Source organism: Syngnathus floridae, chromosome 17 (assembly GCF_059516105.1).
Source record: "Syngnathus floridae isolate MCC-2025c chromosome 17, RoL_Sflo_1.0, whole genome shotgun sequence".
NCBI lineage: Eukaryota > Metazoa > Chordata > Actinopteri > Syngnathiformes > Syngnathidae > Syngnathus > Syngnathus floridae.
In genome coordinates, this window is record NC_142429.1 from 7,540,075 (window position 1) to 7,567,772 (window position 27,698).

Consider the following 27,698-nt stretch of genomic DNA (forward strand, 5'->3'; position numbering starts at 1 on the left):
GTAATTGAAATAAATGAAGTTGAGACTTGGACGAGTGCAGACGTCCTCCGGTGGTTGTCATTGTCGAGCGAGACTGTCTGGGAGGTCGGTAGACAATCGATCACGCAAATGCAGCATTTCTCCAACGCCCTTTATTCACGCCATTTCTTTTTTTGGGTTTTATGACAAGTACATTTATGTTCAGTTCAGGATAAACATCTCAAAGTCTAAAGAATAACTGTACAGTATGGAAAATCAAACACACCCAAAAAAATAAAAATACACGGGAGGTGTAACACAGGGTTGGACTGGCGTACATTTCAAACCACCGAGGTTGGATGCATATTTTAATGTCCAAAAAATATTATGTAGCACCATTAGTTTATTTAAAGACATTAAAATGTTGGGGTCACCTGGAATGAAGTGAGATGCATCGGCTCATTTTTAATGTAGGCCCGACCGATATTTTTTTCTTAGGTTCCAATTAAATGTCAGAATTAATCCGATAACCAATTTACTGGCCAAATTTTTTTTTTCTAGTTAATTAATTTTTTTGTTTTTACTTTTATATCAGGGGCACTGTTTGCATGTCATTATCTTTGTCCTATGTTGTAATGAACCTAAAATAAACCCAGCGAAAATCATTTTAAAATTGCTAATATCTAATTTAATCGACCATGCCCTACTTTAAATGTAGCCTTGGCTGGTTTTCATCCGGAACCCTCCTTTCATGCTTATCAAATAGTCCACGACAAGTTCAATGCAAGAGTGGAGTTTCCCTTTAAAGCTGCAAGCCACAATGCACTGACATGTCCCCAGCGACCTTCCCTGGCCCTGTGAAATTGGCACAATCAGCCAGAAGATGTGCAATGCTCTCCTATCCTTACCAACCCCTCCCCCCCCCCCTTGCCTTCAGCAGTCGTCCCCAGCCTCCCTCAGGGGGTGATTCTTTCTGCTGAAGGAGCAATACCACTCCCCCTCCCCTTCCTGTGATCCAGAGGCACAAAATCAAAACAAAAAATAGCACCGGCGAAGAACAAATAACACGTTCATATTCCAACATATAAATAATCCAGAGAAACAAATGCCTGCGAGCGACGCTCTGAGTTGCATGACATGTCTCTTGGTATAACAGAGCATGGCGGAGTGGTTTTAATCGGCACGCTCTTAATTCTTGCCCTGGAACGTCCTCGCAGCGAGGAGACAAATACAGTACGTGCGGGAACACACATTTGTGAATTAGGACTTGAACGCAATAAGAAATCAAGCAGTCAGTTCTGGAGAAGGCTAAATACTAAATGCTAATCACAAACTGCGCTTGAAGGGTAAACAAAACGATTCATGGTTCCTACAAAGAGAAAATGAAGAATTGTTTAGGTGTAGAATTAAGTTTGACGTGCAATAAGCAATCGTCAGTATGGCAACCCGGCGGCAAGCAAATGAATGTCTGGGAATTACTCGGTTTCAGTCTTTGACAATATTTGGTAGCTCGTAAGTTCATCCCGGCACAGGAACATTTGAAGTTGAAGGAAATGGAGGAAAACAAACAAAACAATAAACATCTTATTTCCCTTTGGTGCTTTGTTGCAAGTGATGAATGTTTTCGGGAATTCCCAACATGGGCTGTGAAGAAAGTCTTAAATAATATACAACATAATATAACAATAAATATTGCTGGGGGCAGTGATAAAATCCGCGTTCCTTTGGTTTTGCAGTGTTCAGTGGTCTTGGTTTTTTTTTTGTTCTTCTCCCTGGTGGTTGTCATCATTTCAGCCAGTGAAGCACACCCGTCCAACTTGAAATCCAAACTTTTGGTTGCTGTTGCCAAAGTCTGTTGCCGACACATCCATAATGGGCAGCAGCTCAGACGAGGGAGAGTCTATCTCCAGAACGGTACTTTCCTGACCTTTGCGTACCTGAAAGAAAAATGTGACCATTTTTGAATTTCAAATCTAAGAGCAACCATGTAAGGTGACGATCCCCGGCACCAACCTGGCATCCGTCGTGCACGACGTGGATGAAGGTGCTTTTGGCTTGCGTCAGCTCCTCATCATTGCCGGCACGGAAGCGAACGGCGTGGTGGTAGGAGTCTGATGTGGCATCATACCACCCCGCCGAGTTCTGGCACGTGTATGTGAAGCGTTGCTTCGCCGTGGCGCTCAGTAGTTTGAGGAAGGTCAGCTGGACCACATGTACGGTGTTGCCGTCCATGTCGTCGTAAGAGAACTGGCAAGTACCGGCACATAAATATTAATTTTGACAGAACTGTTGTTAGAACTTTGAGGATGTCCAGTTTGTACCTTCCTGCCTCTTCTGAATTGACTGTACCAGCCTCCCGGTTTCTCTTTGTTCCACGATGCTAATTTCACCTAAAGAGCAAGGCAACAATTGCAAGCTGAGTTTCTCAGCAGGCTAATACCATTAAAGACATACCATTTCAATCTTCTTGTCGGGGTCCAGGCAAGTATCTCCACCAGATGTGAAGTTGCAGTAGACCTTGAGGGCATCTCGGTTGCAGCCTTGGTTAGGATCAATCCAGTAGTCTCCTAGCAAGCGCATGGAAACAAGTTGTCATCCATAACCAAGAGAAGACGGCATGCTAAGGTCTAATGTTGAGTCACCATCTTTGAAATCTGGCTGAACCATCATGAGCTCCTTGCAGGTGCGTGCCGGGCTCTCAAAGGTCCCCAAAGGTCTCCTCATCAGCTCCACCTCGGTTTTCATAGATGAAAGAGTGGCAAAGACTTCTTCCATGCCATCCTCTCCTCCTAAAGGTTGATCTGCTTGTAGATAGTCTTCCATATTGATCAGCGCTTGCTCCTCTCCAGATGAGTTTCGTCTTTTCTTCTTCCTGCCCTCTCGGATCGGCAGCGGTTGAACCACCCTAGCGGCGGGTCCCTGAAAGATTTAATACCACCCAAAAAATTACCCCCCAAAAAACCAACTGCAAGCGGTTATGATGCTGATTAGCATAAGTACTGACTGGGGGTCCTGGAAGGCCAATAGGGCCCGGATCTCCTTTGGAACCAATGGCACCCTGGAAAGCAGAAGAGGAAAACGTCACGTGTCAATCACTTGCAGGCTGCCCTTAATCGAGACCAAATTGAAAGCCTTCATTTTAACTCACCATGTTGCCCTTGGATCCTTTTTCTCCTCCAGCGCCCTAAGAACAGAGGAAGAAACATGAAAATATTATCACAAGGTATTGGATAGGATAATAATTCAGTGCAGCATTTCCCCCAATTGCACATAGAATTGTACGTGTAACTTACTGATAGACCCGTCGGTCCTGGTGGTCCAGTGGGACCAGCTACGCCAGTCACACCCTAAATGTATATGGTACAAGATTAATTAATTATCATAAGTGATTACATGGAAGTGCATGAGAGTTGGCAGTTTAGACGTCTCAGCTCTTCTCAGAGGATAAATAATGCATGCCTAGAGTATATTCAAGGTCTAAATATATTGTGGCAAGTATTGTTCATTATTTGCCACAATGCTACGTATTGAGTGGAGTTAGCTCAGTGCCACCACAAAATGCTCATATCTCAAGTCTGCTTACAAGTCAACTCAAGAAACTCATATTCTCAAGGCACCTACAATGTTAGAACCAACCATACCTCATCTCCTTTAGGCCCGGGTGCTCCGTCAATACCAGGTAGGCCTCTGTCACCCTTCTCACCAGGTTCTCCCGGAGGTCCCACTAGGCCAAGCATTCCACCATGACCCTGCAGGTAGATGTATAGTTAAACTTGATTTGTCACTACATAGATATCGACAGGCTTACTTTTTCGCCATCTCTTCCGGGGTCTCCCTTCAGTCCTTGAAGTCCCGGTGGTCCCTGTTAATGATATCGGACATTATTCCTTTATGTAAATTCACACTGGGAAAAAATTGATTATAGATTGTGCATGACACCGTTTTCCAAAAAGAATTCTGAACTTCTTCTCAACTCATCATCTTTACCAGCTCAATTTAAGGAGCTCACCATTGGCCCAGGTGGTCCAGTTTGTCCTTGTGGACCAGGTAACCCTTGCTCACCCTGGAGGCAAAAGAAATGATACAAGGTTAGACAATGTAGTTCAAGAAAGATGGAACCAGACTATCCATTATTCTCTCAGAGATCCAAATGTCCTATACTGACCGCAGGGCCTGGGATACCGTGAAGTCCATCTGGACCAGATCTCCCTGGGTGGCCTTGCGGCCCCACAGGGCCAGTCTTACCCACTGGACCCTGGGTACCTATTGTTCCCTACCGAGCAACAGACAAGAAATAAACATGATGAACACGACACATGAGGAAATTAAAATTAATAACCGCCAAGCTCAAAGCTCCCATGCTCACCTTGGCGCCTTTCATTCCTTGCTTGCCTTCGAGTCCCGCAGCGCCCAAGTGACCCTGAAGCAGCAGATTAATAAAATATGTTGATGAAAAGACGACTCGACTGCTTTGCACACATCAAAAATACACAACACACCAACACTTTAACCTCACCCTTCGTCCAGGAGGTCCTGGAGGACCTGGCTCCCCAGAAGCTCCTGGGGGTCCCTGTAGGTCATAATAGTAATTTGATCCCAAGTGTGAATAAACACAGATCTGAGTTAACTCCATTCCCCAAAAAATCTCACCGCTTTGCCTGTGTCTCCGTCATCACCTTTAGGTCCAGGTCCGCCATCTTGTCCCTAAATGGTAAACAATATGTCATAAACGATGAGGGACTCCTATATTTGTGTGTGGCTGTGTAGTGGAAATGGGCATTAGTTGCTTACAGTGACACCAACTTCTCCAAGGGGTCCTATATCTCCTGGGAATCCAACAGGCCCCTTGGAAGGCAGAGCAGTCAGTAATACAACACTCAACATGATTGTTTTACCTTCATATCAATGGCAATGGGGTAAATCAGACAAACGAACAATATTGCCCTTAGATCCGTCCTCTCCTGGTTGTCCTCTAATTCCTGGAGGTCCTGCTGCCCCAGCTGGTCCAAAGTCGCCCTTCTCCCCTATCTCGCCTTTAATACCCTGAAACATCAGCCAAGCATGTCACAAATCCTGCTCGGAGTTATGGTTTAGAAAGCCGGGTCAGTATTGACTCACAGGAGCACCAGACTCGCCAACTGGTCCCGGGTTCCCGGCCTCACCGTCTTCACCCTAGAAGAGAAAAAACATTGGGAACATGAGCGAAAGGATCCTGGTTGCTAATGGGACATACTGACCTTTTCTCCAGTAGGTCCAGGTTGACCAACTCCACCTGGCATTCCCGCTGTGCCCTGAAAGATAGAACATCTCCAAATAAGAACCAAGGACAGAAAAAAAACAAATCTCAAAGCAGAACGAAGCGATCTCCGGGTGGTGTCACATCCTGACACCCACACAATATCCCACTTGACCACACATCATTCCATTTACGTATGACTTACGTAATTTTGAATAATAGAGCAGAATGAGACATTGTATGCAGATGGACAGCTATTACCCGGGTAAATATAACCGCCTCTCAGGGTTGACAGTCAAATAATTGTAAATGATTAATGAAGCTGCAAATGTAACTGTGGGAATCTTTATCTTGCGTTAATAATTCAAAAGTCTCAAAGGTAGATGGGAGAGTGTCGTCGAAATCACGTTACCCCTTTATTGTAAAAATAATCAGAAGCTGTCTGTGGAGAAAACACAGAATGTCTGGCCATATCATTAGGTACACCAACAAATTAAATCCTAAACTAATTAAAGACTTTCAAAGCATACCGACTTTTAAATACAGCTCTTATATTAGTTCTTCATTCTGTGAATAATTTTTTATCCCTTTGGTGGTAAACCAAGTCATGTTTTTTTATGAGTTGCTCAGCCGTGCGAGAGTCAACATTCTTTTTTTTTTCCTTCTTATCCCCGACTTAGTTCTGGATTTGCTTTTCCAGGTGGTTTGGGTGAACACTCCGGGGAGCCGTTGGGAATCAGTCGGAAGTGTGATTGTCAATTCAAGGCTATACTTCGTGGAAAATCAGTATTGACTTTTCTTCATGTTTTTATAATTCCTGAGTTGCCTTTTCCAGACTTAATGTTCTTTTGCCATCTTACAGATACAGGAAATTTTGAGTGGCTAAAATAGGAGCCAAAAAATTGGTCCAAATCAACAATTGTGATCCAAACATAAGCATTCACAGATAAAAAAAGATTGTTCCTCTACCTCTGCACCAATTAGTCCCTGGGGTCCTCGGGGTCCGTGCTGTCCTGGAGGTCCCTGTGGAGAAAGAAATGTCTTCATGTGCATCTTTGCATCAATCAAATATAGTGTGACCCCAAAAAGTCCCTCGGCTATCATAACATTAGCGACACGATGAAGACATCCAGACAGGTCGTTACCCTGACAGACTTTTTGTCATTTGGCCCCGCCACCATTATCTTTTTCTTCCTTCCTTCTAATAATAAAGCTGTTATGAAGAAGAGCATATTCTCTCAGCCAACAGTCAGTCAGGACGTGATCGGACTGCTCAATACCACCGTGCTGAGGTGCCAAGAAATTAATCCCAACTGTCTTTCTGTTGGGTAAATCTAAAGTCTGATGTTCCGACACAAAGGAATACAATCTAGGTTGAGGAATGGGGACATGCTAGAGACAAGTCGTGAACTGTAACGGTCGGACATACACCAAGGTCTCCCAAATGTCTCTGGCAGTCTTTCTGTTTTGGCTCCATGTGGCTACATTATCTGGCCGTGGAAGCAGAGAGGCTGGAGAGAATCTTGCAGAGCGTGTGTTTACGGTTGACGAGGCACCGAGATGACTGTCACAAAGGAGGATGCTCATTAGTCAGCCAAGGCTGAGGCTAATCTGATTAGCAGCTGTCACGGCGTCTTCCTTCCTTCTCGCAGTCAGCGGCCCGCCTCTTCCTTCCACTCCATTGCGCCGCCGCTTCCTCTCTGTAGCGCTTATCTCATCTTTCTTCACTTTCACCAAAGCGAACCCTCGTCTCATTCAAACAGAATGTTTTTCCTTTGGTACTTCCAAGTGTTTCATCCTAAACTTATTCATTTATGACAATCTAGTCGAACACAGGTCTGTAATTAAGATGAAGAGCAAAAACTAAGCAAAGCTGACTAATGGACTGAATGGATCGAATTCGATCGTGGTGTTTTATCGATTTACTCACCAGAGAGCCCACATGCCCACTTTCTCCTTTCTCCCCTGGCAGTCCTGGCATTCCCTGCACAGAGAGTCAATTCATCCCTGGATCTTAAATTTGTAACCATTGCCCTTCTTACCTGTAGGCCTGTCGGGCCAGTTGCACCTTTAAAGCCTCTGAGTCCTTCATCACCTTTGGGTCCGTTCATTCCCTGTTGCCCACGAGGCCCTGGCTCACCATCTGCCCCCTGAAACACGCAAGGCCAGATCAACACTGCCAAACCAAAGGATCCACCACGGATGCATATTCATGCAGTGTAATGTTAGTTATACTGCTTTACAATCACTCCTGGCTGGCCTGGGGGTCCCTGAATTCCAATGGGTCCTGGAGGTCCCTAAAAAACAGAATAACTGTTTCACTGAAGACATGATTAAAAACCATCTGCTCATTATACCGGCAGGGTACATTGTACAGACAAACTAATCATAATGAATTATCCCAAACCAATTATGAGCCAGGATGTCCATTGCCTCCTACCTGTCTCTTGCATAACGTTAAGATTATTGAAATGAGATTCATACTCACTGCTTCTCCTTTGTCTCCCTTGCTTCCCTTCTGGCCCGGTCCTCCTGTTTCACCCTACGGAGACAGATTAGTTGATTTCTGATCTTTGGATGTATATCTCATATTAGACAGAACCTGGTGTAACTGTTGGTACATCTTTCAGGACCAAAAAGTGACGGATAAGTAAAACCTTTACGGATACTCCCCAAGCGATCTGTCATTGCATCCTTCAAAGTGTAGTGTTGAATACCTTGTCTCCATCCTCGCCCGGAGGCCCAGCTGGTCCCACAGGTCCTGGCAGTCCAACTGGTCCTTGTTCCCCATCATGCCCAGCCGGTCCGCTGGGTCCCTTTTCTCCCTTTGAACAAAATTATTTTGGTCACTCTCACCCATCGGATCAGATTGGTAGCATTAACTCAATTATTTGTCGTCTTACTGGTTCGCCTTTCTCTCCCATCGGCCCCGCCGAGCCCACATTGCCGGACCTTCCTGGCTGCCCAATACCACCCGCTGGCCCAGCAGGTCCTCTCTCTCCATTGGCACCCTGGGGGGGTCACAAAAGATTGAGATGTCATTCAGAGTGGGTGCTCTTCTTCCAGAAAAGTTGTAAGGAAAGGGGATGAAGTGAAATAGCCCAAAACCGGACTTACAATGAGTCCCGCAATACCAGCAACACCCTCTCCTCCTTTTAAGCCTGCAGGACCCTGCGAGGGATGCAAACAACTCGTCAATCGTGTCATTGTAATCCAAATTTTGCAGAATGTTTGCATTACCGGTGCGCCTGGCATCCCTCTGCTCCCTCTAAATCCCTGGGTCCCTAAAGGGCCACTCTTTCCTGGTGCTCCTGGTGGGCCCAGGTCTCCCTGGAACGCAGATAAATGCACAAAAATAGTATTCCTCATTGCAAGACTCTCCGGTTGAGTCTTGCAATGAGGAATACTATTTTTTTCTGTGAGCTTTCTTTAACGGAAGATAAGCAGTAACCACATCCTTGGACCGCCTGCGGAATAATTATCCTGACAATACAATGAAAATTACTCACCTTGGCTCCCTCCTTTCCAGCCGATCCAGGTAATCCATGTTCACCCGGCGGTCCCGGTGAACCCGGATGACCTCTGTCGCCAGTTGGCCCCGTTTCACCCGTCTTGCCCTGAAGGGGACATTCGGAGAATTTTATTACAGGATGAAAGAGAGAGCGGCATTAAAAGGAAAATCCTCTTACCCGTGGTCCGACAACACCCGAGGGACCAGGGGGGCCATTTTTGCCTTGGAATCCCTTTTAAGAAAGAACATTTAGAATGTCACGACTTTTGCTTCATCTGCAGTGTTAATAAAGTGACTATATATGACTCTCAGCTCTTTGGCAATTTATCGTCAGGGCCCAAAGGCAACAATATGAAGCAACTATAAAATGTTGGTGTGAGGACTTACTGGCTCCCCTCTCTGGCCAGGATGACCTGGAACTCCATCTTTTCCAGGTGGACCCTAAACAAATGGCGTCTTTTATTATCGTTGTAAAAACTGAAAATGAATTCTCTAAAAAGGTATGATAAAAGAACAGTAATATAAAATCCACAAAGTCGACTCACATTTGGTCCTTTTGTTCCTGTTTCACCGTGCATTCCCTGCGGGCCTTGAGGACCCTAAAAAATAATATCAAATGTAAATAACAAATGTGATTCGAGCCAATAATTGTGTTTTCTGGAGCCTGTGCAATTCCAATTTGACTGGTGGGTATAAAGCCAACCCACTGTCTATAAGTCATGAGGTTACCTGTTCTCCAGGGGATCCTTGAGAGCCATCTTGTCCGGAAGAACCCTATGACAAAAAACATGGAGGATCTGTTGACCTTGGTCAAAATTGCTGTATTTTTGCTCCTTTTGGGTCGACAGTAACAGTATTTGATGCCATCATTTTTAAAGTTTCAGGCATTGCGTCTGTTTTTCTTAAGCCCCATTACCTTTTCTCCAGGCTTCCCGGTGGGACCTCTGGCTCCTCTTCCTCCTCGGGCCCCCTGTCGGCAATAACAAAAGGCTAATAAGCATATGAATAATTTATTCCAATGGCAAAATGTGGAATATAGAAGTGAACGCCACAATCTAATCGTTGTCATTTAGGATTCGATCATCATAGTGCATAAATGCAGCTATACTCACATTAGGACCTCTTTGGCCTCCGGATCCAGGCTGGCCAGCTGGACCCTGGATTTAGAAGTGCATAATTACATTTTATTTTGACTACAAATCCCTAATAAAAGGTATCGGATGTGCATTTAATGGAAGTCTCCTCACCCTCCGTCCTTTCTCTCCTGGGGCTCCGAGACCACCAAGGAAGCCAAGAGACCCCTGGGGGGATACGTGGAGGTTGATCAACCTCAGGCATACACTCTAGTGTCTCATCAGTGTATGATTAACAACTGTATCAAATTATAACTAATCATACCAAACACATTGTAAATACCCTCATTAATCAGCACGAGATGAATAGATGCCTCTGAAGACCAATTAATAGAACAGGCAATTTTAAAAAGTCGTCTATCATGATTTTGTGTTTAATTAAACAAGGAAGGGTACAGATGAGCCTCATCAGTAATCAATTACCTTTGACCCTTGACGTCCTGGGTATCCTGGCAGTCCTGGCACTCCAAGGTGACCCTACAGAAAAAGACAGAGTTTCACCACTGCTTTATCATTTTGCACAATTAGTTAGCATTAAGTTAAGACATCTTGAGTTGAATTAAGTTTATGCCCGCCACCAAATGAATCATACCTTCTCCCCGGCAATCCCAGGAGCTCCAGTATCCCCTACGCCTCCGTGTTGGCCTTTGAGACCTTCCGTTCCGTCCTCTCCACGAGGACCTGGGGGCCCACTGTCCCCCTTGAGGGTACAAAAGTTTGTTTTGCAGACTAGTTGTTTTAAACAGGGGAGGGTTATAGTTAGAAAGATGTTCCTACCCTGTCTCCCTTGAGGCCCATGTCACCTTTGGAGCCAGGGAAGCCATCTTCTCCCTAATGAGGGGAAAGAAGACATCTTGAATGATGAATATGGCACTATATTGTGATAGTAAATCCATAGGTTAACTGCAGCCAGACACATATAACCAAAGTGTAACTCACCTTCTCCCCTTTGCCACCTTTTAGACCTCTGACGCCATCTGCTCCCTTAAATCAAAAAATGTCATTAACACAAGAAATGTTCATCTCCCATCCAACTCGTAGATAACATTATAAAGATTGACCAAAAACCAGGTGTCTATGGTCTCACCTTGACTCCGCGGGTCCCGGGGTACCCGATTGGCCCCAGAGCACCTGGCACTCCCTGCGTATGACAGAAAATATTTCCAGCAGCGTTTGAACAAATGCATCATTGCATTACAAAGCCAATGACATTTACAAGCTGCAAATAAATCTGGGCAGAGACTCGTGTGGTTACCCACTTGGTCGCCTTTCTCCCCTTGGGGTCCCTCTCTTCCCGGGTGACCCTGTAGTAAGATATCAGCTCAAGTTAGCTCCATTCAAATACATTACGCCACGTTTAATGGAATCCCCCCCTGACTAAAACGAGGCAATTGAAAAGAGGGGAAAGTCAGTGTAAGTGAGAGTGAAGCCCCCATTAAAAGGCAATTGCTTGAAACTAAGCTTTGCTGGGTAATTAAAAGAAGCATCAAGTGAAAGACATTTAAATGTGTCCCACTGCAATTTAGACAAGGAAATGGGAGAGCTATTTTTTTCCTCCCAAATATAGTTAAAACATCGAGGCGGAACACAATCTTTTGTCATTTGTGCGTATCTAGACAAAGGTCTGTTGACTCCCTTTAAATGTACTGAAGAACATTGTTGTTCCTGATTGCGCAATGGCTGCTCATTGTGTGTGCACTTACAGGTTGTCCATCAATTCCTGGTAAACCTTGCAGGCCTTGCTTCCCTTGGGGACCCTGTATTGGACAGAAGCAAATAGAATAGAAAGTGGTTATGTCACAGTGGCAATGAATCAATCTACCACACAAATATTAACAATGACTTGCTGCCATTTTTTTTGTCAGTCCAGCTGCTTGAATGACAAAGACCAAGGCCGCCCCTTAATGTCCACACGCTTGTGTATTTTTCTTTGCCATTGATTTTCTGCCTGTGTCAGTCCTGTCACAATGGAAGCCGGCGCTAGTTGAGTCGTACTGTCCCCTCCCCGTGGGCGAGCGCGGTGACACTTACAAGGTCACACGGGTTTAATTCCGGGAATAAACGAGAGAAAAGAGACCCACCTTCTCTCCCGGCAACCCGATGGGACCCTGGGAGCCGGGCGATCCCTGCGTCGGAGGAAAGCATCACTCAGGTTAAATGAGAAAAATAATTAAGATTAATAATGTAGTTTAATATTACCAGAAATCAGGTCTGGATTTTGTTAGCGTGCGGTACCTGTGGTCCAGGATTTCCTTGTTGTCCTGAAGATCCAATTTCTCCATGTGGACCCTGTAAACAAGCGTCACATTTTTAAGTCATATTCAGCAATGATTGACCGCCAATCATGAATCTTACTGACGGACCTGATTTCCCTTTGACCCCTCCGCTCCATCTGCTCCTTGGACTCCCTAAAAACAGAAATAATTGATTTTAAAAAAAAAAAGTGTTTTGTTTTCCAATGTTGACTTACCGGTTGGCCGACCGGTCCCGGTGGCCCTCTGGAGCCAACAAGACCTCGTGGACCCTGGAGGCAAAACATGCGTGGGTTAAAAATACGAAAGGAAGTGAAAAGAGATAACATCTCATTTGTGCCATCTTGTATTTGCACATGTATATTTGCGTGCTTCTCGTTTATTTATTTATTTCGTTTTTTTTTAATACCAGCCCCCTTCAACCCGGTTGCAAACGCTTTGTAGGCTGTCCAAGCCACCTGTTCCAAAGCCACATCTGTGATCTCCCGAGACATGAATTGATATGGAAATATAATCATTGCGCTTGTGATTTTTATCTCTTCACTCTGCTTCTATCTTGTTCCCAGCAAACCCAATTTCTGCCTAGCATTTGTCTCTGGCAGTGTCCCCCCCCCCCCCTTCCCCCCCTTCCCCGCCTCCTTTCCATTCTCGCCGGTGAAAGCAACCCGTGTAGTTTAGCACAGCTCTGCTAGAATTTCTTCTTGCACTTTATTTCCTCGCCACGCATTTGGAGGGACGGCTGCCCGCTGAGCCCGAAGCTCCTACTGGGAGGAAGATGGAGTGCAAGTCAATCAGCACCATGCGTTTGCTGCACAAGCCAAATGACACGCTCACTACCGGCACGCTTAACATCTCGTGCTGCCTCGGGTTTCACCGAGAGGCACTTTGGAGCTATGATTATCTGCAATGATGACATTTTGTCCTTTTATTTTTATTTTTTTTAACCAAAGGTGCCTGCTCTTTTCACTGTGACGTTTCTTGCTAGCCTGCAAAATCCATATTTTGATGCTTGTGTTTTACTCACAGGTTCACCTGGTTGTCCCCTTGGGCCAATAGGTCCATCTGGTCCCTAGAAAATACAAAAAACTTTTCACATTGGATCGGAACCTAAATCACAAATACTGCAGCTAGCTTGTTGCAATGACTCCGCCCCTTCTCATATACTCCATTTTTTATACATCTATAAGTGAGACTTCTCTCGCATGTCTGGATCAATTGATACTATCTCAGCAAAAATATTTGTTTGTATCTCGTACATTCCTTGTGCTTGATTTAAGAGTAGCTTCAATTCTGAGCAGCCTGCTTTGGTGTGTGCTGCCGTAGCATTTATGCGGCGTGTCGTATTGATCTATTCATCACTCTCTTAAATCTTTTTTAACCTTGTGAGGTGGAAAAATAGAACAAACAAAAGCTCCATGTTGCCTTTTGTCGATTTTGACAGAAATAGTCTTCTCACCTTTTCTCCCGGCTCTCCGGCAGGCCCTTGAGGACCAGGTTTTCCTCTGTCCCCCTATGAAGATGCAAAACCATCATCACAAAATTAAAACAGGTTCTCTCCGTAGGACACTTTGAACAGATGCTACTCTGTCACTAATTTCAAAACAATCATGGAGAATATGCAAATAAGACCAAATACATTTTACCGTGCGACAGAGTGTGTCACACCAAAGGAATTAAAAACTCACTTTGTGTCCCTGGTTTCCCGGCAGTCCTGGAAGGCCGTCAAAACCTCGATCCCCCTGTGAGGTCATAGAGGAAGGTTTTCGATTTTACGCCAGAATTGCATTATTTAGATGAATATCAGTTTCTGTTCTGCTCGACAGAGTGTAGACAATTCACCTCTGCAATGCAGCACTCTGATATCTTACCTTCACACCAGTTTCACCTGGAGCTCCACGTCCTCCATCTATTCCAGCATGTCCCTAAACAAAAAAAAATGAAATAAACCAATATCTTATGATGTCATAAAGAGTTCCATTCTATCGCTTACCCTTTTTCCTGGTTTTCCATTACCTCCTTGAAGTCCTGGCAATCCTTGAGGACCCTGCATGGCCACGAAAAATAGGGAAAAAAATAAAGGTGTGAAAGCGCGTCAGCAAGCTAGACGAAAGGAAATCGATACAGCGACAACAAAAACAGATGGACGCTTGAGGCGAGGTAAACATGTCGTCTCATTACCGGCGGTCCGGGGTCGCCGATGTTTCCTTTGTGGCCGGTTGGGCCCGGAGAACCCTGCCAAATAGATAAGGAGCGAGTTATTGACACGTGAGGTCGTATAAGATTGAGCCTTTAAAAGGCTCGTACAGGACACGATCATCTTACCAGATGGCCCGGTCGCCCTGTAAGACCCATCGGACCCGGGGGTCCCTTCATAGACAGCTGGAAGGAAAGTGCAATTGCGTGACAAATGTTTTGAGATCTCGATTAATTGCTCCAATGGCAGGATGATCAATACACGTAATTAGGTGATTACCTGGGCCTGTTGAATAATAGCTCGCGCTTGGGCCTCCTGAGGAGACACCGCCGGTCCTTTTTGGGAATCGCTTCGGTATTGGAACTGAGGGCAGGAGAAAAGTCAGGAGGAGTCAAACAGCACCCCCTTGTGGTTAATATTGCTGATGGAGAGTTTGTCATGTGTGGCATTGTGCCAAGTCTTACAGGGAGCATCAACAAGGTTCCTGGTGGACCTGGAATTCCATCAACCCCAGGAAGGCCGGGACGTCCTGGGGGACCCTTAAAATACAAAATAAATATGATAAATATAAAAGCATATGCAGAAATTATAAAATTAATTTATTACGACATCTGTCTTCTCGTTTAATGTCTGATAGTATTAGCACTATCTTATCGTGCACTGTCAGCATTTTATTTGAACAAGCGCACAAACTAAGCAAGAAAAAGGAGGTCAAACGTGGCACCATTATTCAGTCCAGCCAGTTGAACTCTGTGAACCATTGTGGGGTTTTTTTTGTGGTTAAAAAAAAGAGTTTATTATACGCCCCACTCACCATTTCACCTGGGTCTCCCCCAGGTCCCGGGGGGCCAATTGGTCCAACTGTACCAGGAAATCCCTATGAAGGATAATCAGATATTGTCACATAAATTACATAGTCCCCAATTAATCCCCAAGTGTGTTGTCTATCTAAGGCGATTTATTATTATTATTTTTTTTTCTGGGGACCCACTCACCTATTTACTCTTTTGTTGCACAGGTTAAACCCATGTTCATGTTACAAATACTGCTCATGGAGTCTTATTACCAAGAAACTATATCAAATAAAAAAAAGGGGAATTGCTGCCATCTAGTGGCATGTTTAGGATATGATTGATATAAAACAATATTCTAAATAGGAATTCCGTCTATTTAAAGCACGAATTAGATTTTATCAACGGTCCTACAACTCACCTCCATTCCTGGCAGGCCGGCCGGTCCTTCCACTAGTGCGCCCTATAAAGCAAGTCACCAACACATTTTCATGTTTGTTTTAGCCGAAGCTACTTTACTATTCATGCCACGCTTCCGGCAGCTCACCGGCTCAAACACTCCTGGCTCGCCCTTCTGTCCTTTTTCCATCGGTACTCTTGCCTGAGGAAGGGATACAAAATCGCTTGACTGTTGGGGAAAACCTGGGGTTCAAATAGCTGAGTGAAAGTTTACTTTTGTTTCCCAAGTCTCGGCTCCTTCCCGCATTGCAAAATCGTAGCCTTCGTCGTATAGTTCGTATTCCTCATACTCGGATTTGGTGTTATTGTAGTCGTCGTGTTCGAGGACCTGTTTCAAAACAAAATTGCTGACCCCTTACAGTGAATGTCACATGCTGTATTTGTATGTGCTTTCAACCCCCCTCAGATTCAGTCATATTTGCACCCGCTGTTACTATGGAAACAGCGAGGGCGTCAAGGTTGCCGTAAAGGTCGTTGCCATTCTCCACCTCTCTGCTCTTTCCCGTCTCCATCTCCTGCGTGTCAATTGTGAGATGAGATGTTAGCGCTAATGTGGACAATGGGCTAGCTGGGACATGTTGCTGTTAGAAATCCGAGGCTGTATCAGATTCTCGGCTGAGAGGCGGAAACAGCAGTGCAAAATTAGAATATGGCACAAAGAGGCAAATCATTCCTTATGTGTTATTGCGACGTGACACAATTTTAAGAAAGATACTATGCTAAGTATGTAGAACATGATTACACATATTGTGTTGTATGTACCAGGGATGGGCAATTAAGGGGACATCGGTGAATGTTCTAAATTTTCAAGCCAATGTTATAATGAGCAAAATAATGACACAGGACAATGCCAAAGCAATCATTTTAAGTTATAGTTGAATTTGGCGCCACCTTGTGGTATCACCCAGATAGGCGAATAGGTGAGTTTTTTAGTGACTAACCTATTATCTGCGAATTGGAAACTAATTACTATGCCCATCCCTTGTCGATACCATGCAGATCATTGTGGTCCAAGCACATTGTTGCGTGACTGGTTAGTGGTGAGCAGCTGGAGAAATGTGAGATTAGCAGATGCGGTAATTGGTTACAGCAGCCAAAACCAGGAGCTGTTAACTCAACTACCTCAATATGATTTTGAGATTCGGCTACGACGGCGCCCTCTGTGGGGGCTTCCGTCAACGGTTCTTCCATTGGCATCTCCACAAGGGGCTGGTCCTCGTAAACCTGAGTGGGACTGACAGTTTCTTCGGCGCTTTTTGGATCCAAAAAAGGCTCTTGGGAGAGATACTCGGGAAGCATCGTAGACACGCCGATGAAGCCGTCCTCCAAAGAATTCTCCTCCTGGAGTTTTTTCTTCCTTCCGCCCTTCTTCTTCTTCCCCTTCCCTTTACCCTTGCCTTTACGTTTGCCTCGGTCCCGCTTCTTTTTGTTCTTTCTGCCCTTCCTGCCTTCTTTGCCTTGTTGTTCTTCTGGCTGGTCCAGTTGGGACTTCTTTTCATGAAAAAAAGGCATTGTGAGGAAAAGTTGGATGGGAGAAACACAATGTAGCAAATACCAATCGTGCTATTGACAGAATTAGAAGCAATTTTAATAGTTATATGATCAAAACCATTATTCAGAATATTTACGCATAGAATGTGAGGTTATTCGTGGCCTGTATTCCCCACTCACGCCCAGAATCTCTCTATACTAACAGCCATAAATCTTTAAGCGCAAGAACAACATTGGGGATGCGATTAGATCGAAACGGGGTCACTGTGTGCAAACGGGATGTCGGCCAGTGTTGACATGCTTTGGCATTCTGAGCTCATCCCAGAGCTGAAATACTTTTGGAAAAGCCAACAATCTGCAAGACGGACAATTTCTGGATGGCTTTCATTGCAGACACACGTGCACAGATTCAGCGTGAGAAGTGTGTCACTGGTTGATTTGGCTGATTTCAAGCTGGTTCTGCTCAACATTTGTTTGCTTCATCTCAGCTGTTGTTCCCTCAACAATGAAGCGCTTGATTTAAAGGAAATGCTCTCCCGCTGGCCTTTCCGAGGAAGTCATCAATCATAAAATCGTCAGTTTACGCTTCACTGTATGTTTTGTGTTTTTTATTGGCTGGAAAATGTAGTTCACATTTTTGATGTCACTTGCTAGTCTGAATCATGTGAAGCCACAAATAGGGAAAATATAGGTTACCCCTTGAAGGTCCAGGTCTTGGTTGCTGTGATGCAAAGCGGATTCACAGTTTGGCATGTAGTCGATACAGTAAGCGGCAGCTGCCTGGGAGTCATCGACAATCAGCAGTTGTTGAATTTCTCCCTGCAATGAAGACAAGACAACACGGCAGCTGTAAATGTCGTGAACAGATCGGCATTGGCTCTCGTCAGATAGTTCAAGTGTTCCTAATTAAAGTATCCGGTTTACGATCTCCGGAGCAGTGGCTGCAGAGTGACGAGGGTTGACCATGGCCACCCTGTAGCGCCGCCCCTGGCGATCTGCTATATAGCATTTCCGAAGCATTTTAAGAAATCTCTGTTGAAGCACTAATTGGCGCATTAGTACAGTGTGCGCAAAGGTTATCCAAATAGTGTCTTTTCTTTCAGTTTTTGGCCAGAAGCCCACAGAGCGAGGGCACGTATTGCCCTCTTTGACTGTCATAGTGAGTGGGGAGAGACTGGCAACAGGGAGTAAATCCACTCTAATCCAATCTCAATTAGAGATCAAAGGCAAAACTCTCAAAGAGAAGATTTCCTATTATTCTTGCCCGGCGGGGTTTCTCTCCCCTACTAAAATGTTGCCCCTGAAAATCAGGCACACTTCATCTTTCCCCAATTAAGATGCGGCAGCAACATCGGAGGAGGATGCACTCTGACTCACTGAGCGACTGTGTACGTGAAATTTATTTCACCTACTGCTTATTGTGACCAGAGTTTATCAGAGGTTAAAGCCATTATTTGCGGATAACACATTCAGCATAATGAAACAATCTTTTGATGCTCCCCGGTCATTTCAAGTTAATTAGCGCAGTGTCTGCTCACCATCAATTATTTTGTGTGCAGCGAAAATTAACAGCACACTGATATTTATTCATTGTCACAACAATTATTATTTATTCATTCAATTTTCAATTAGCCCGCAAGTTCCATAAGCATTGCTAATTCGTTGTTGACTCACAATGGCGGATGCTAATTATTAGTTGTGACTACAATGTCTTTGCTAATCAATGCCAAATGATGCTAACAGAGGCACTGAATATTTTTAAATATAAAGTAAAATATAAAATAAAATGCTGGAGAATTTGAATTGGGAATACTTGGGTTTCTGACAGCTCGATAAAAGAATAGTTTGACTTTGTCCACCCCTGGGTTAGCCATTAGCTTTTATTTTTAGCGTATTTTAGCATTAGCGTGTCAGTAATAAAGTCCATCATTCATTGTGACTTTAAATGCTACTTACATGCGCTTTTAAACAGACCTTGACCTATAAAGTCCGCCTTTGTGTTCTAAATCAACAACTCAACATCCAAACACAACTGCCCCTACTGCACGCGTGTGCCAAAAACATACTAAATTTCCAGTCAAAGCAGAAGAGATCCGATTTTTTTCCCAACAAATAAACACTTGGTCTTATCTAAACAGTATGTGTGTTAAGAGTCACATAAACAAAGCCAACGGCAAGCTATGAATAAGCTCAAGCAGACATTTTGATGTTTGCAAATGGTTGTGTTTGCCAACAAGTGCTTGGGCTTCAATCTGGAAGTAATAGAGACATTAGTGGCTCAGGACAAGTCCCCCTTGGTCTCACGCCGTACAGCTCCCACGCTGGGAGAACTGGGCCGGAACACGGGCCTCCTCCCACAGAACTGGGGCCTGGGAACACTGGTCCAGAGGTCAGCCCTTTTAATCTGCCTTCCCCTGGTACCAGCCTTGCTAGCGACACTAGCGCTTTAATGTACACAAACAGACATGTATACGAATGAGCTTGTGAATTTTCACCTGGAGAGATTCACTGAAGCGGAGGAAATCTGACAAGCAGATTTCTACAAGACATGTGCAAAGCGTGAAACTGTAACATGGTCTGAGTAAGAACGCGCATATAATCATTTATTTTCAATTTTTGGTTGTATCGTCCACTTGCATCAGGGCCAACTTGGGCATTGTCCAGATGGAGCTGCACTTGCTGGACTCGAGTGGAGCTCATCTTGATTTTTGAATCAAGCAAATCAAACGGAAGTGATTCTTTTATGACTCTGGCGGTGGTTTGTCTTCTGCAAGGTGCTATTCGACTTAAAATTTAATCGCCATTTTTCGGTTAGCTTACAGCATTGCTCAAAAAACAACGGATTTTGTTTCCTCGTACCAAGCATGAAATAATTTGGGAAAAGAATCAGAAAAAAAGTGCAGATTCATGAATAGATTTCTACACTTTGACATTAGATCATCCAAATAGTCTTGGGTGCAATTACTGGTTGCTAAGCAACCGAATAAGAAGTAGCCTGGCGCTTCTTCCTGCAATACAGTTGAGTTATGCGTATATATTTGTTATAAGATAACATTTTTACTGTTAAATGCTAATGCTAATGCTATGACCTCCCTTTTAAACGCCTCCTTTACCTCGGAAAACACTTTGTTCCTCCTGTGCTTGATTGACATGAGACCCACGACACCCTCTGGCCTCTTGAGCTACAAATTTTCTTTCAAATCGGATCTGCGGTGGCTTTGAAGTCTGTACGAAAAACGTCTCTCCGTATCAGATGCTTTGCAATGACGAGCTCTTACCGGTGCAAATTTATCCTGGACAGACTGAGTCAAGTCAGCCAGGGTGATGATGGAGTTCAACCCCAGCCCCTTAGTAAGCATTAGTCTAGCATTAATGCATGTGCCAGACGCATTTAATTCTTCGATTTTGACATTCTGTGAAGTGACTCAGGCATTAAATCAAGGTAATTCATTTTTCAGCCATTATGCATCAAACATTAGCCCAGTAAATGGCTTTTCGTGATCCCGCATGTAAATTCGAAAAGTTCTCTCCGTTGCCAGGAGTTTGCTTTATTTACAGTCAACCTCAGCCTCGTTGAACCCACGGGACGAGGGAGGGCTTTACCTCAAATACACCTTCATCCAGTAGTCGTGATCCGAATACGACGATTCCTTCCGTGCTGACGGCGGTGGCATCGTCTCCACGTGTTAGCTTTAGCGTCTTTACCTTGTGACAGTCCAAAAAGAGGCTAACGGACTGGCCTTGTACGCTGTAAGCTATCCTGTGCCATCTGGAAGATCAAAAAAATAAGGTTGGCAGAGATCTCCGATTCATTGGTCATCCTAGCTTAAAAATACCCACTCTCCATCGGCTAGGTTGACGTCTTGGAACGCCGGATATGTTTCCGGCTGCCTGGCGGCCCCATACAGGAAGACGGGCGAAGGGCCCACTTCGAGCCCCAGCTGCTGCAGTCCGTGCTCGTCATACACGGACAGTAGGAACGACTGCGATCCCTTTCTGGCTCGCACGGTGGCCATCAGGGAGAAATTGACCGGGAATGTGAAATCTGGGGAGCAGAGCAAATGCTTCGAAGATATTCAAATTGACAAGATGATACAAAGTCAATATCTCCTACCAGGGAAGAATTGTTTAGTGGGAGCACTGAGCTGGACTTTGTGGTCTATTTTGAAGGCCTCTTTACGGTTGCCGCAGAGTCCGGGGTGCAAGGACACCCCCTCCATGTTCTCCGACAGACCCAGCACTTGGAGAACATCGATGGAATGAGCTGAGAATGGAAAGAATAAGATCATAAGTACCGTTACAAAAAGTACCGTTACAAAAGTACGGGATTTAGCTGTGTGCCAGTCTTGAAAGCCCGCAGACTTCCTGCTTCCTAAGATTCGGAAGAGGCAATTTTGCAGAGAGATTCGGAAGAGGCAGTTTCGCAGAGAGATTCGGCGGCAGGTGGTCAGGCTTTGCCGAATGTTATTATGGGATAGCGGCGGTACACCATCCCGCTTATAATCCGATTGTGGCACACCTGACAGCTGCATGAGCATCACACTTGGAACACTTGAGTGGCACGAAAAAGCAATGTAAAGCCTTTTGATTTAGTCCAGTGTTTCCCAAGCTCTATGGCGCCAAAGCACATTTTTTACAGTAGAAAAATCACACTGCACACCACCAGCTGGTCAACTGGGCCTTCTGCCTGGTGTACTTTATGAGAATTTAATTGTTACAGCTAGCAACAGATACTGGACGTGAAAAAAATTATTAGTAGCTCAAAGGTACTTGACAATAAAATATGAAGAACTAATCAGACATTTAATGTCATCCAATTTACGGTGCTGCTCCTTCTGTTGTGCCTACCTTGGCCACCGGGGGCAGTAAAATACTGTTAAAGTCATTCAAACACAAAGAAGAATAGTAAGATCGAATCACAGTGGACTAGGTTGAACCCTCAATTCCATTCTGCCTGTTCTTTTCCAGAAAATTACTTTCTTCACACTTTTGACTGGCTAAAATGACCTTACAGTTGGGCGTTATAGCACCAGCTGTTGCTTTGGCATGCAAATCTATTTTCATGCGGCTAGTATTCGCAAGCGAGACCATCCAAAGCAACTCATTAGCACTTAAACATCTGAAACTCGTCTCCTCCAGGCAAAACTGTTTTGCAAATTCATCTTTTAGTCCGCATATGGCTCGAGTTTGCCATTACGGAAAAGTAGCACGTTACGTTTTACGGCATTTGCGCAGCAAACAATGTTTATGCCAAGTAGCTTTGAGTGTTCTCAATCTGTTGCGACAAAGCGGTAAATAGGATAAACTGTAAATCGCCAATAGGAAAAGGGGACAAGAAATGTAAGTGCAAACAATAAAAAGCAAAGTTCCACACAAATCTGCTGCATATGTTCCTCCATACTCAGTCAATTAACATTTTCATACATAATAAATAAGAAATGTCAACAAGGCCTCAATGATATATGGAAGCATAAAATTTCAAAGTTATCTACCCCTATATGTTGATTCTGGCACGTCGTATAATTTACAACTAAAGCGAAGCTATGACCTCATCCGCCAAACGATACATATTCGCCACGCTTGGGACAAAAGCCTCATTAAAATGTAAGCGAGCTTTATCGTCCCCGGTTGACTTCTCTCAGCACATCATGTCTGGGATCAAGTCCTTCATGTTTATATTCAGCCACCTTGTTAGTAGCTCAATTTGCCACTCACCTTTGATTTCTGACTTGCAAATCAATTTCCGTTGGGAAGGAAAAGTTGAACGGTTATAATAGAGGAGAAGGTCAGTATCTCATTAAATGATCGGGTGTGAACAATTTTGGGAATTATTTCTATTGTGGTTTCATCATCGGTTTCAGGGTCGAATGAGTTTTTGCCCGGGGAGTAAACAAGTGAAGTGGTTCATGTCTTTTCGTATGACAACCTGTCAGTGCACACCGTGAACTACATGAAGTACATTTTGTCTTTGACTTCTCCAGTTCCACCCCCCTTTCCCAAGTGTGTGTTGCCCAAACCAAAACATTTTTATGCAACAAGACACTGTTGACCTTCTGGCATGTTTAAGATGAAAAGGGGGGCCAAAAATTCCAAGCACGGCGAAAGAAGTTCCTATCATAGTATTACATCGCTTAGAATTCATGTAGGGGATAAAAAAAAAAAAAAAAAATCCATTTCACACCAAATGTGCAGAATGAATTGCGATGGGTTTGGCAGACATGGCATGGGAACCAACGAGCCTTACTTGGAATGAAAAGCGGGCAATTATGTTAATAGTTTGTTGGAACGTCTTTACCTGAAAGCCTCATTGTTGACTTTGCTGCTCTGTGCAGCATGTTTGGAAATATCACCACATCCCTACGGACTCAAGAATGTTTTGAAATCCAATAACAAGGTCAGAGAGAACATGGGAAGACGCTCGAGCATACACAAGTTTAGAGAATTTAGAATTTATTCGCATAGTTTCTAAATCATCACTTTGGTATGCTTGAGCCCGGCGTGCAAAAAAAAAATGCCACCCAAAGGGCCATTTCCACTTGACATGGCCAAACTGTTCCGCATGAACATAATGTGTTCTTTTGTGTCCCCCAAAAACATCTCGGAAACTTCCCACCATGACTCACGGCCACCTACGCATCCATCTTGAAAAGTATCGCTAGGCCTTGTACAATGCTACACTGTAAACTGTGAACTAGCACAAGGGAGCGACGGAGGGAATTGAACAAGAAAGCGAGCCAAGAGGAATCTGGGCAGCGGGAGTTTCCCATCCTTTTTTGGACCGCACCCTGTATAAGAGCAGAGGAGGAGAGAAAAAAAAATGGATGATTGGACTTCGATTTATTACTTGGAGATGCATATCTATGTCAGATTGGGAGTTGGAGCGTGTGCACATGAAATGAAGATGGATTTATTATTCGTAGCATGTTTTCAAACAGACATCTTGATGTATGTCAAGGAAAAAAGTTATAACCTAAAGCAAATGGAATGCATATTGGTCAAGCAGCCATATTTTTTGGAAGCAAAAACAAAATGACGACAGGGTGGACATTTACGTTAGTATTTAATGAGCATATGGTGGACATGATTCAGTTAGCATGCTAGCTGAGAATTGTTTAACAAGTATTTTTCTGGCGCATTTCTTTTTTAATTAATACATTTTAATATGACGGAGTGGACATGTTGACAAACGTGTTGATAAAAAAATACAAGTGTAAATAATAACTCTAGCAAGACAAAAAATGATAATAAATGTGTTTTTCACAGCCGACAGTTTTTCCGGGATATGCTGACTTTGTATAACCACCGTGTACTTTGACGAAACAAGCTCGGTAGCTTGTCAAAGTCGATTATATCAGCATAATATCATCAGAAAGCAATTTGCACGCCCGCCCTTGTCCAATTTCCTCTCAGATGTTTACTCCGCAAACTCGTTGCACGTGTTTGAAGGGATTGAGGAGAAACAAAAAAAAGCTAATTTTAACTCCACGCTGGTTTGCTCAAAGATTGCAAAAATGATAACCTCTTATCGCAATCACACCGACTGGGTTGGGCCCTGCTTTGGGTTCTGCTTTTACTTATCGCTGACACCGTCGGAGCGTGTCGAGTTGAGAAGTTGAGGGAGGGCTGGGAAAAATGTTCAACGTTATTCTCTGCAGACACGCTCAGTGCACTCGTGAATATCAATATGAGAGCGGTGATGAAAGAAGGCGTCGGGATATAATACAGTATTACGTTCGACTTCTTTTGTAGTATTTGTCTTTTTAGGATGATGGATTTAGGTCAAGCGTGCAAGCACATGGTGATCATTTATGTATTACGGTTCTTAACATACAAATCCGGCTTTTGGTGCCAACGTGAAACCGTTTTGACAGATAGCCGTGCTCGCGGAGAACATCAAGACCGCATTCTTCGCTTTCCACAGTTTGTTCACTTCTCATGTTTGTTGACAGGACGACAAGCCGGCAGGCCAAAAAGCTGCCGGACCCTTTGAGAAAACACCTGCCCCTCAAGGCCTGAGCACATGTTTCCACTTCTCGGTGGAATTTCAGAGAAAGCATCATTTTGGATCTTCTCTTGCTTCAGCCACAGTTTCCATTGACTAAATAGCCTTAAGTGATGTTATGTAGAGGGCAACTCTAGGAAACCTGCTCCTCAAAAATGTCTTCTAAATCTTAACACTGCATGGCAGCCATCCATGACAATCCGTATTTACGACAATAAACACATTATTAGATCTCAAGTGTACCTAATGAAGTGGCCTCGTGAGAGTCTAAAACGTTTCAGGACCTCTGAAGTGACACATCATCAACACTCAAGATCACATCCGTAAACAGCATCCACGATGAAACCTTTGACGACATCACAAGCCGACAAAGATTGGCCGACCCCAAACAATGACATCTGCTTATTTGGATTCTGTCGTACATCTCGCCAACTTGTCCCACGGACAGCTGCCTGGAGCATCTAGTGATCACAGATGCAGCTTGAGGGGGCGAAAAAACAAAACACGTTCCTTAGAGCCAGATGTACTGCCGCCCATAAGGAGTTAAATCATTTGACCTATTAAAAGACTTGACAGACATATTCCGTATGGGGACTTAATGTGAGGAACTCAAAAAACAGATTATTACTGCCGTACTGAGGAGCAAAGAGAGGAGCTGAGTCACCAGTAAAGCATATCTGCTATAAAGGAAAATATCTGTTAGCTCTTAATGTAACTGTCATAAAAATAAATAAAATATTGCAGACTAAACACAGACTGTTCACACCTGCACAAACGCGCCGCCAAGAGCCGTGTTATCAGTCAGCGCCACCTTAAATACGAGCGCAATCACTTCGCAGGACCTCATAAGACGGCAGTGGACACTGCAGCTGCTCTCTGTGTGATTAAGACACTTGGCTCGCTTCCTGCGTCTATCACGTTATTGTTTCAGCCGGTGGATTCAATCAAGCCGGGCCGGCAGTAGCGTTTTCATATTTTCACATATATTACTACTGGCATCGGCTCCAGCTCAATTTTAATGAGGCTATAAAAAATAATTGATTATTGCAAAAAGACATAATGATCAAAACTTATTACTATGACCATCCTAATCTCATATTATAGTGGTGCCTTGACATACAAGTTGAATTCATTCCATGACCACACTCGTAACTCCAGACACTTGTATTTCAAATCATCTTCTCCCATTGAAATGAATGGAAATGGTATTAATCAGTTCCAGACTCCCCAAAAAAAGCAACCAATGTTGTCATCTGTAACTTCATTCATTCATTCATTCATTCATTTGCTGAATCTTTGAATACAGAACAATACAACATAAATGCTAATTAGCATTAGCATTGAGCTCACTTTCTTTAAGCAGTTGTTTTAAATACGCACTGAGTAATTCTTTTTAGTTTGTTTTGTTTGAGGGTTGACTTCAACTGGGACTGGCATTAAACAACTTTTTTTTACGACTTATTCACTATTTGCTAACTGCTGCTTATTAAGTGTGTCGAGAGTTCCCGGTCACCAAAGCAATTGGTAGTTTTGGAATAATTGTAACCAGAAGACACGATTGATTGAGCAACAAAGAGGCTACAATTTAAAAAAAAATAAAAAATGATACGAACGATTGAGGCAGTTTTATACAGTGTGCGAGCACGCAACAGATCCATGCCAGGAATTTTAATCTACTCCCTTTAAGTCAGTCGTTGAGCTCTTTCGCGAGCCAACGTGAAACTCTTTCGCAGTCAAGCGAAGCGGCTCGCACGCACACGCCAGCGTGACGTCATACGTTTGCACAAGCGCACACCTGACCCAAACCTGCACGAGAAAAATCTGGATTGCCATCATCTCGAGAACTTTGCAGTGTGTTGCTGTGAATTCTTCACAATTGCGTGCAGAGAGAAAACATTTGTCTCAGTTTGAGATTTTCTTTTTAAGAATCATCATTCATAAAATGTACCCGAATTTTCTACCTTGTCATGCATTTACTTAAACGATACCGTACCGGCTTGAGTGGCGGCGAAGCGCAGTAGAATCAAAACCAACAGCCGTATTGTCCCATTCCTTAAAAAGTCTTCCATCTTCCCAAATCTTGAGGGCCCCCCCTCTTCCACCAAATCTATCAGTCCAAAAAGTTTCAGGCACTAAGCAGCCATGCATGTAGAGGACAAAGGTAAAAAAAATCAAATTGAAATTGAAGCCGGTGGTTGCCGGACTGTTGGAGAGGTTCCTTTGTTGTGGTGGCTCCTCTCAAGATCCTCTCATTCAATTTCTCCTCCTCGCCATCACTCCCTCCCTCTGCTCACCTCCCCCTCCTTTTTCCTTCCCCTCCCTTAGGTGGGCGTCTTGGAGAGAAGCCTTCTTAGAGCCAAGCTTGGAGGAAGCCCCTGCCGTTAATCACCTTTATTACTGCCATAATTTGCTCGCTCTCACTTGTTGACACGATCATTATCCACTGAGGTGACATGTGGATCACCTTTGCTAATCTGCTTGTTGCCTGATGTCATTTGATGTCATGTATGTCAGCCGTAAAAAAAAAAAGTCTACAATACACCGCATTGTGAGTCAGCTGTGTAAAATGGAGCCTCAGGGGAGAGCTCATTAGACATTTTCTTCTTATTATGAACAAAAATAATCTATGACTCATCTGAGGTCAGCATGTCCTGTCTTGAAGCTCACAAAC

The 27,698-nt window shown here is 44.0% G+C and overlaps 2 protein-coding genes across 6 annotated transcripts in view; one reads left to right on the forward strand and one right to left on the reverse strand.

The window, feature by feature from the left end:
• rdh8a (retinol dehydrogenase 8a) overlaps positions 1–27,698 on the forward strand; it is an 84,353-nt gene that overhangs the window by 48,739 nt on the left and 7,916 nt on the right. The gene's annotated exons all lie outside the window — the stretch shown is intronic.
• On the reverse strand, positions 112–27,296 carry col5a3a (collagen, type V, alpha 3a). 4 transcript variants are annotated; one of them, XM_088356884.1, is made up of 67 exons: positions 27,021–27,296; positions 21,140–21,289; positions 20,866–21,070; positions 20,629–20,794; positions 17,722–17,844; positions 16,657–17,025; positions 15,935–16,049; positions 15,749–15,861; positions 15,623–15,676; positions 15,497–15,538; positions 15,099–15,161; positions 14,749–14,823; positions 14,564–14,647; positions 14,413–14,469; positions 14,269–14,322; positions 14,081–14,134; positions 13,959–14,012; positions 13,776–13,829; positions 13,547–13,600; positions 13,115–13,159; positions 12,309–12,362; positions 12,202–12,246; positions 12,074–12,127; positions 11,920–11,964; positions 11,542–11,595; positions 11,098–11,142; positions 10,926–10,979; positions 10,778–10,822; positions 10,616–10,669; positions 10,431–10,538; positions 10,262–10,315; positions 9,953–10,006; positions 9,818–9,862; positions 9,622–9,675; positions 9,435–9,479; positions 9,251–9,304; positions 9,093–9,146; positions 8,884–8,937; positions 8,704–8,811; positions 8,435–8,524; positions 8,312–8,365; positions 8,098–8,205; positions 7,912–8,019; positions 7,683–7,736; positions 7,438–7,491; positions 7,237–7,344; positions 7,125–7,178; positions 6,164–6,217; positions 5,196–5,249; positions 5,077–5,130; positions 4,894–5,001; positions 4,750–4,803; positions 4,609–4,662; positions 4,475–4,528; positions 4,325–4,378; positions 4,124–4,231; positions 3,968–4,021; positions 3,767–3,820; positions 3,600–3,707; positions 3,252–3,305; positions 3,107–3,142; positions 2,963–3,016; positions 2,601–2,877; positions 2,413–2,525; positions 2,280–2,348; positions 1,972–2,205; positions 112–1,895 (listed from the first exon to the last, which is right to left on the reverse strand). In XM_088356884.1, the coding sequence occupies exons 1-67, from the start codon at positions 27,094–27,096 to the stop codon at positions 1,749–1,751; spliced, it is 5,511 nt and encodes a 1,836-aa protein (XP_088213010.1). In that variant the 5' UTR covers positions 27,097–27,296; the 3' UTR covers positions 112–1,748. The 4 variants fall into 4 exon arrangements, with proteins under 4 accessions (XP_088213010.1, XP_088213011.1, XP_088213012.1 ...); XM_088356885.1 differs by lacking the exon at positions 16,657–17,025; XM_088356886.1 differs by lacking the exons at positions 20,629–20,794; positions 20,866–21,070; positions 21,140–21,289; positions 27,021–27,296 and adding an exon at positions 18,982–19,081.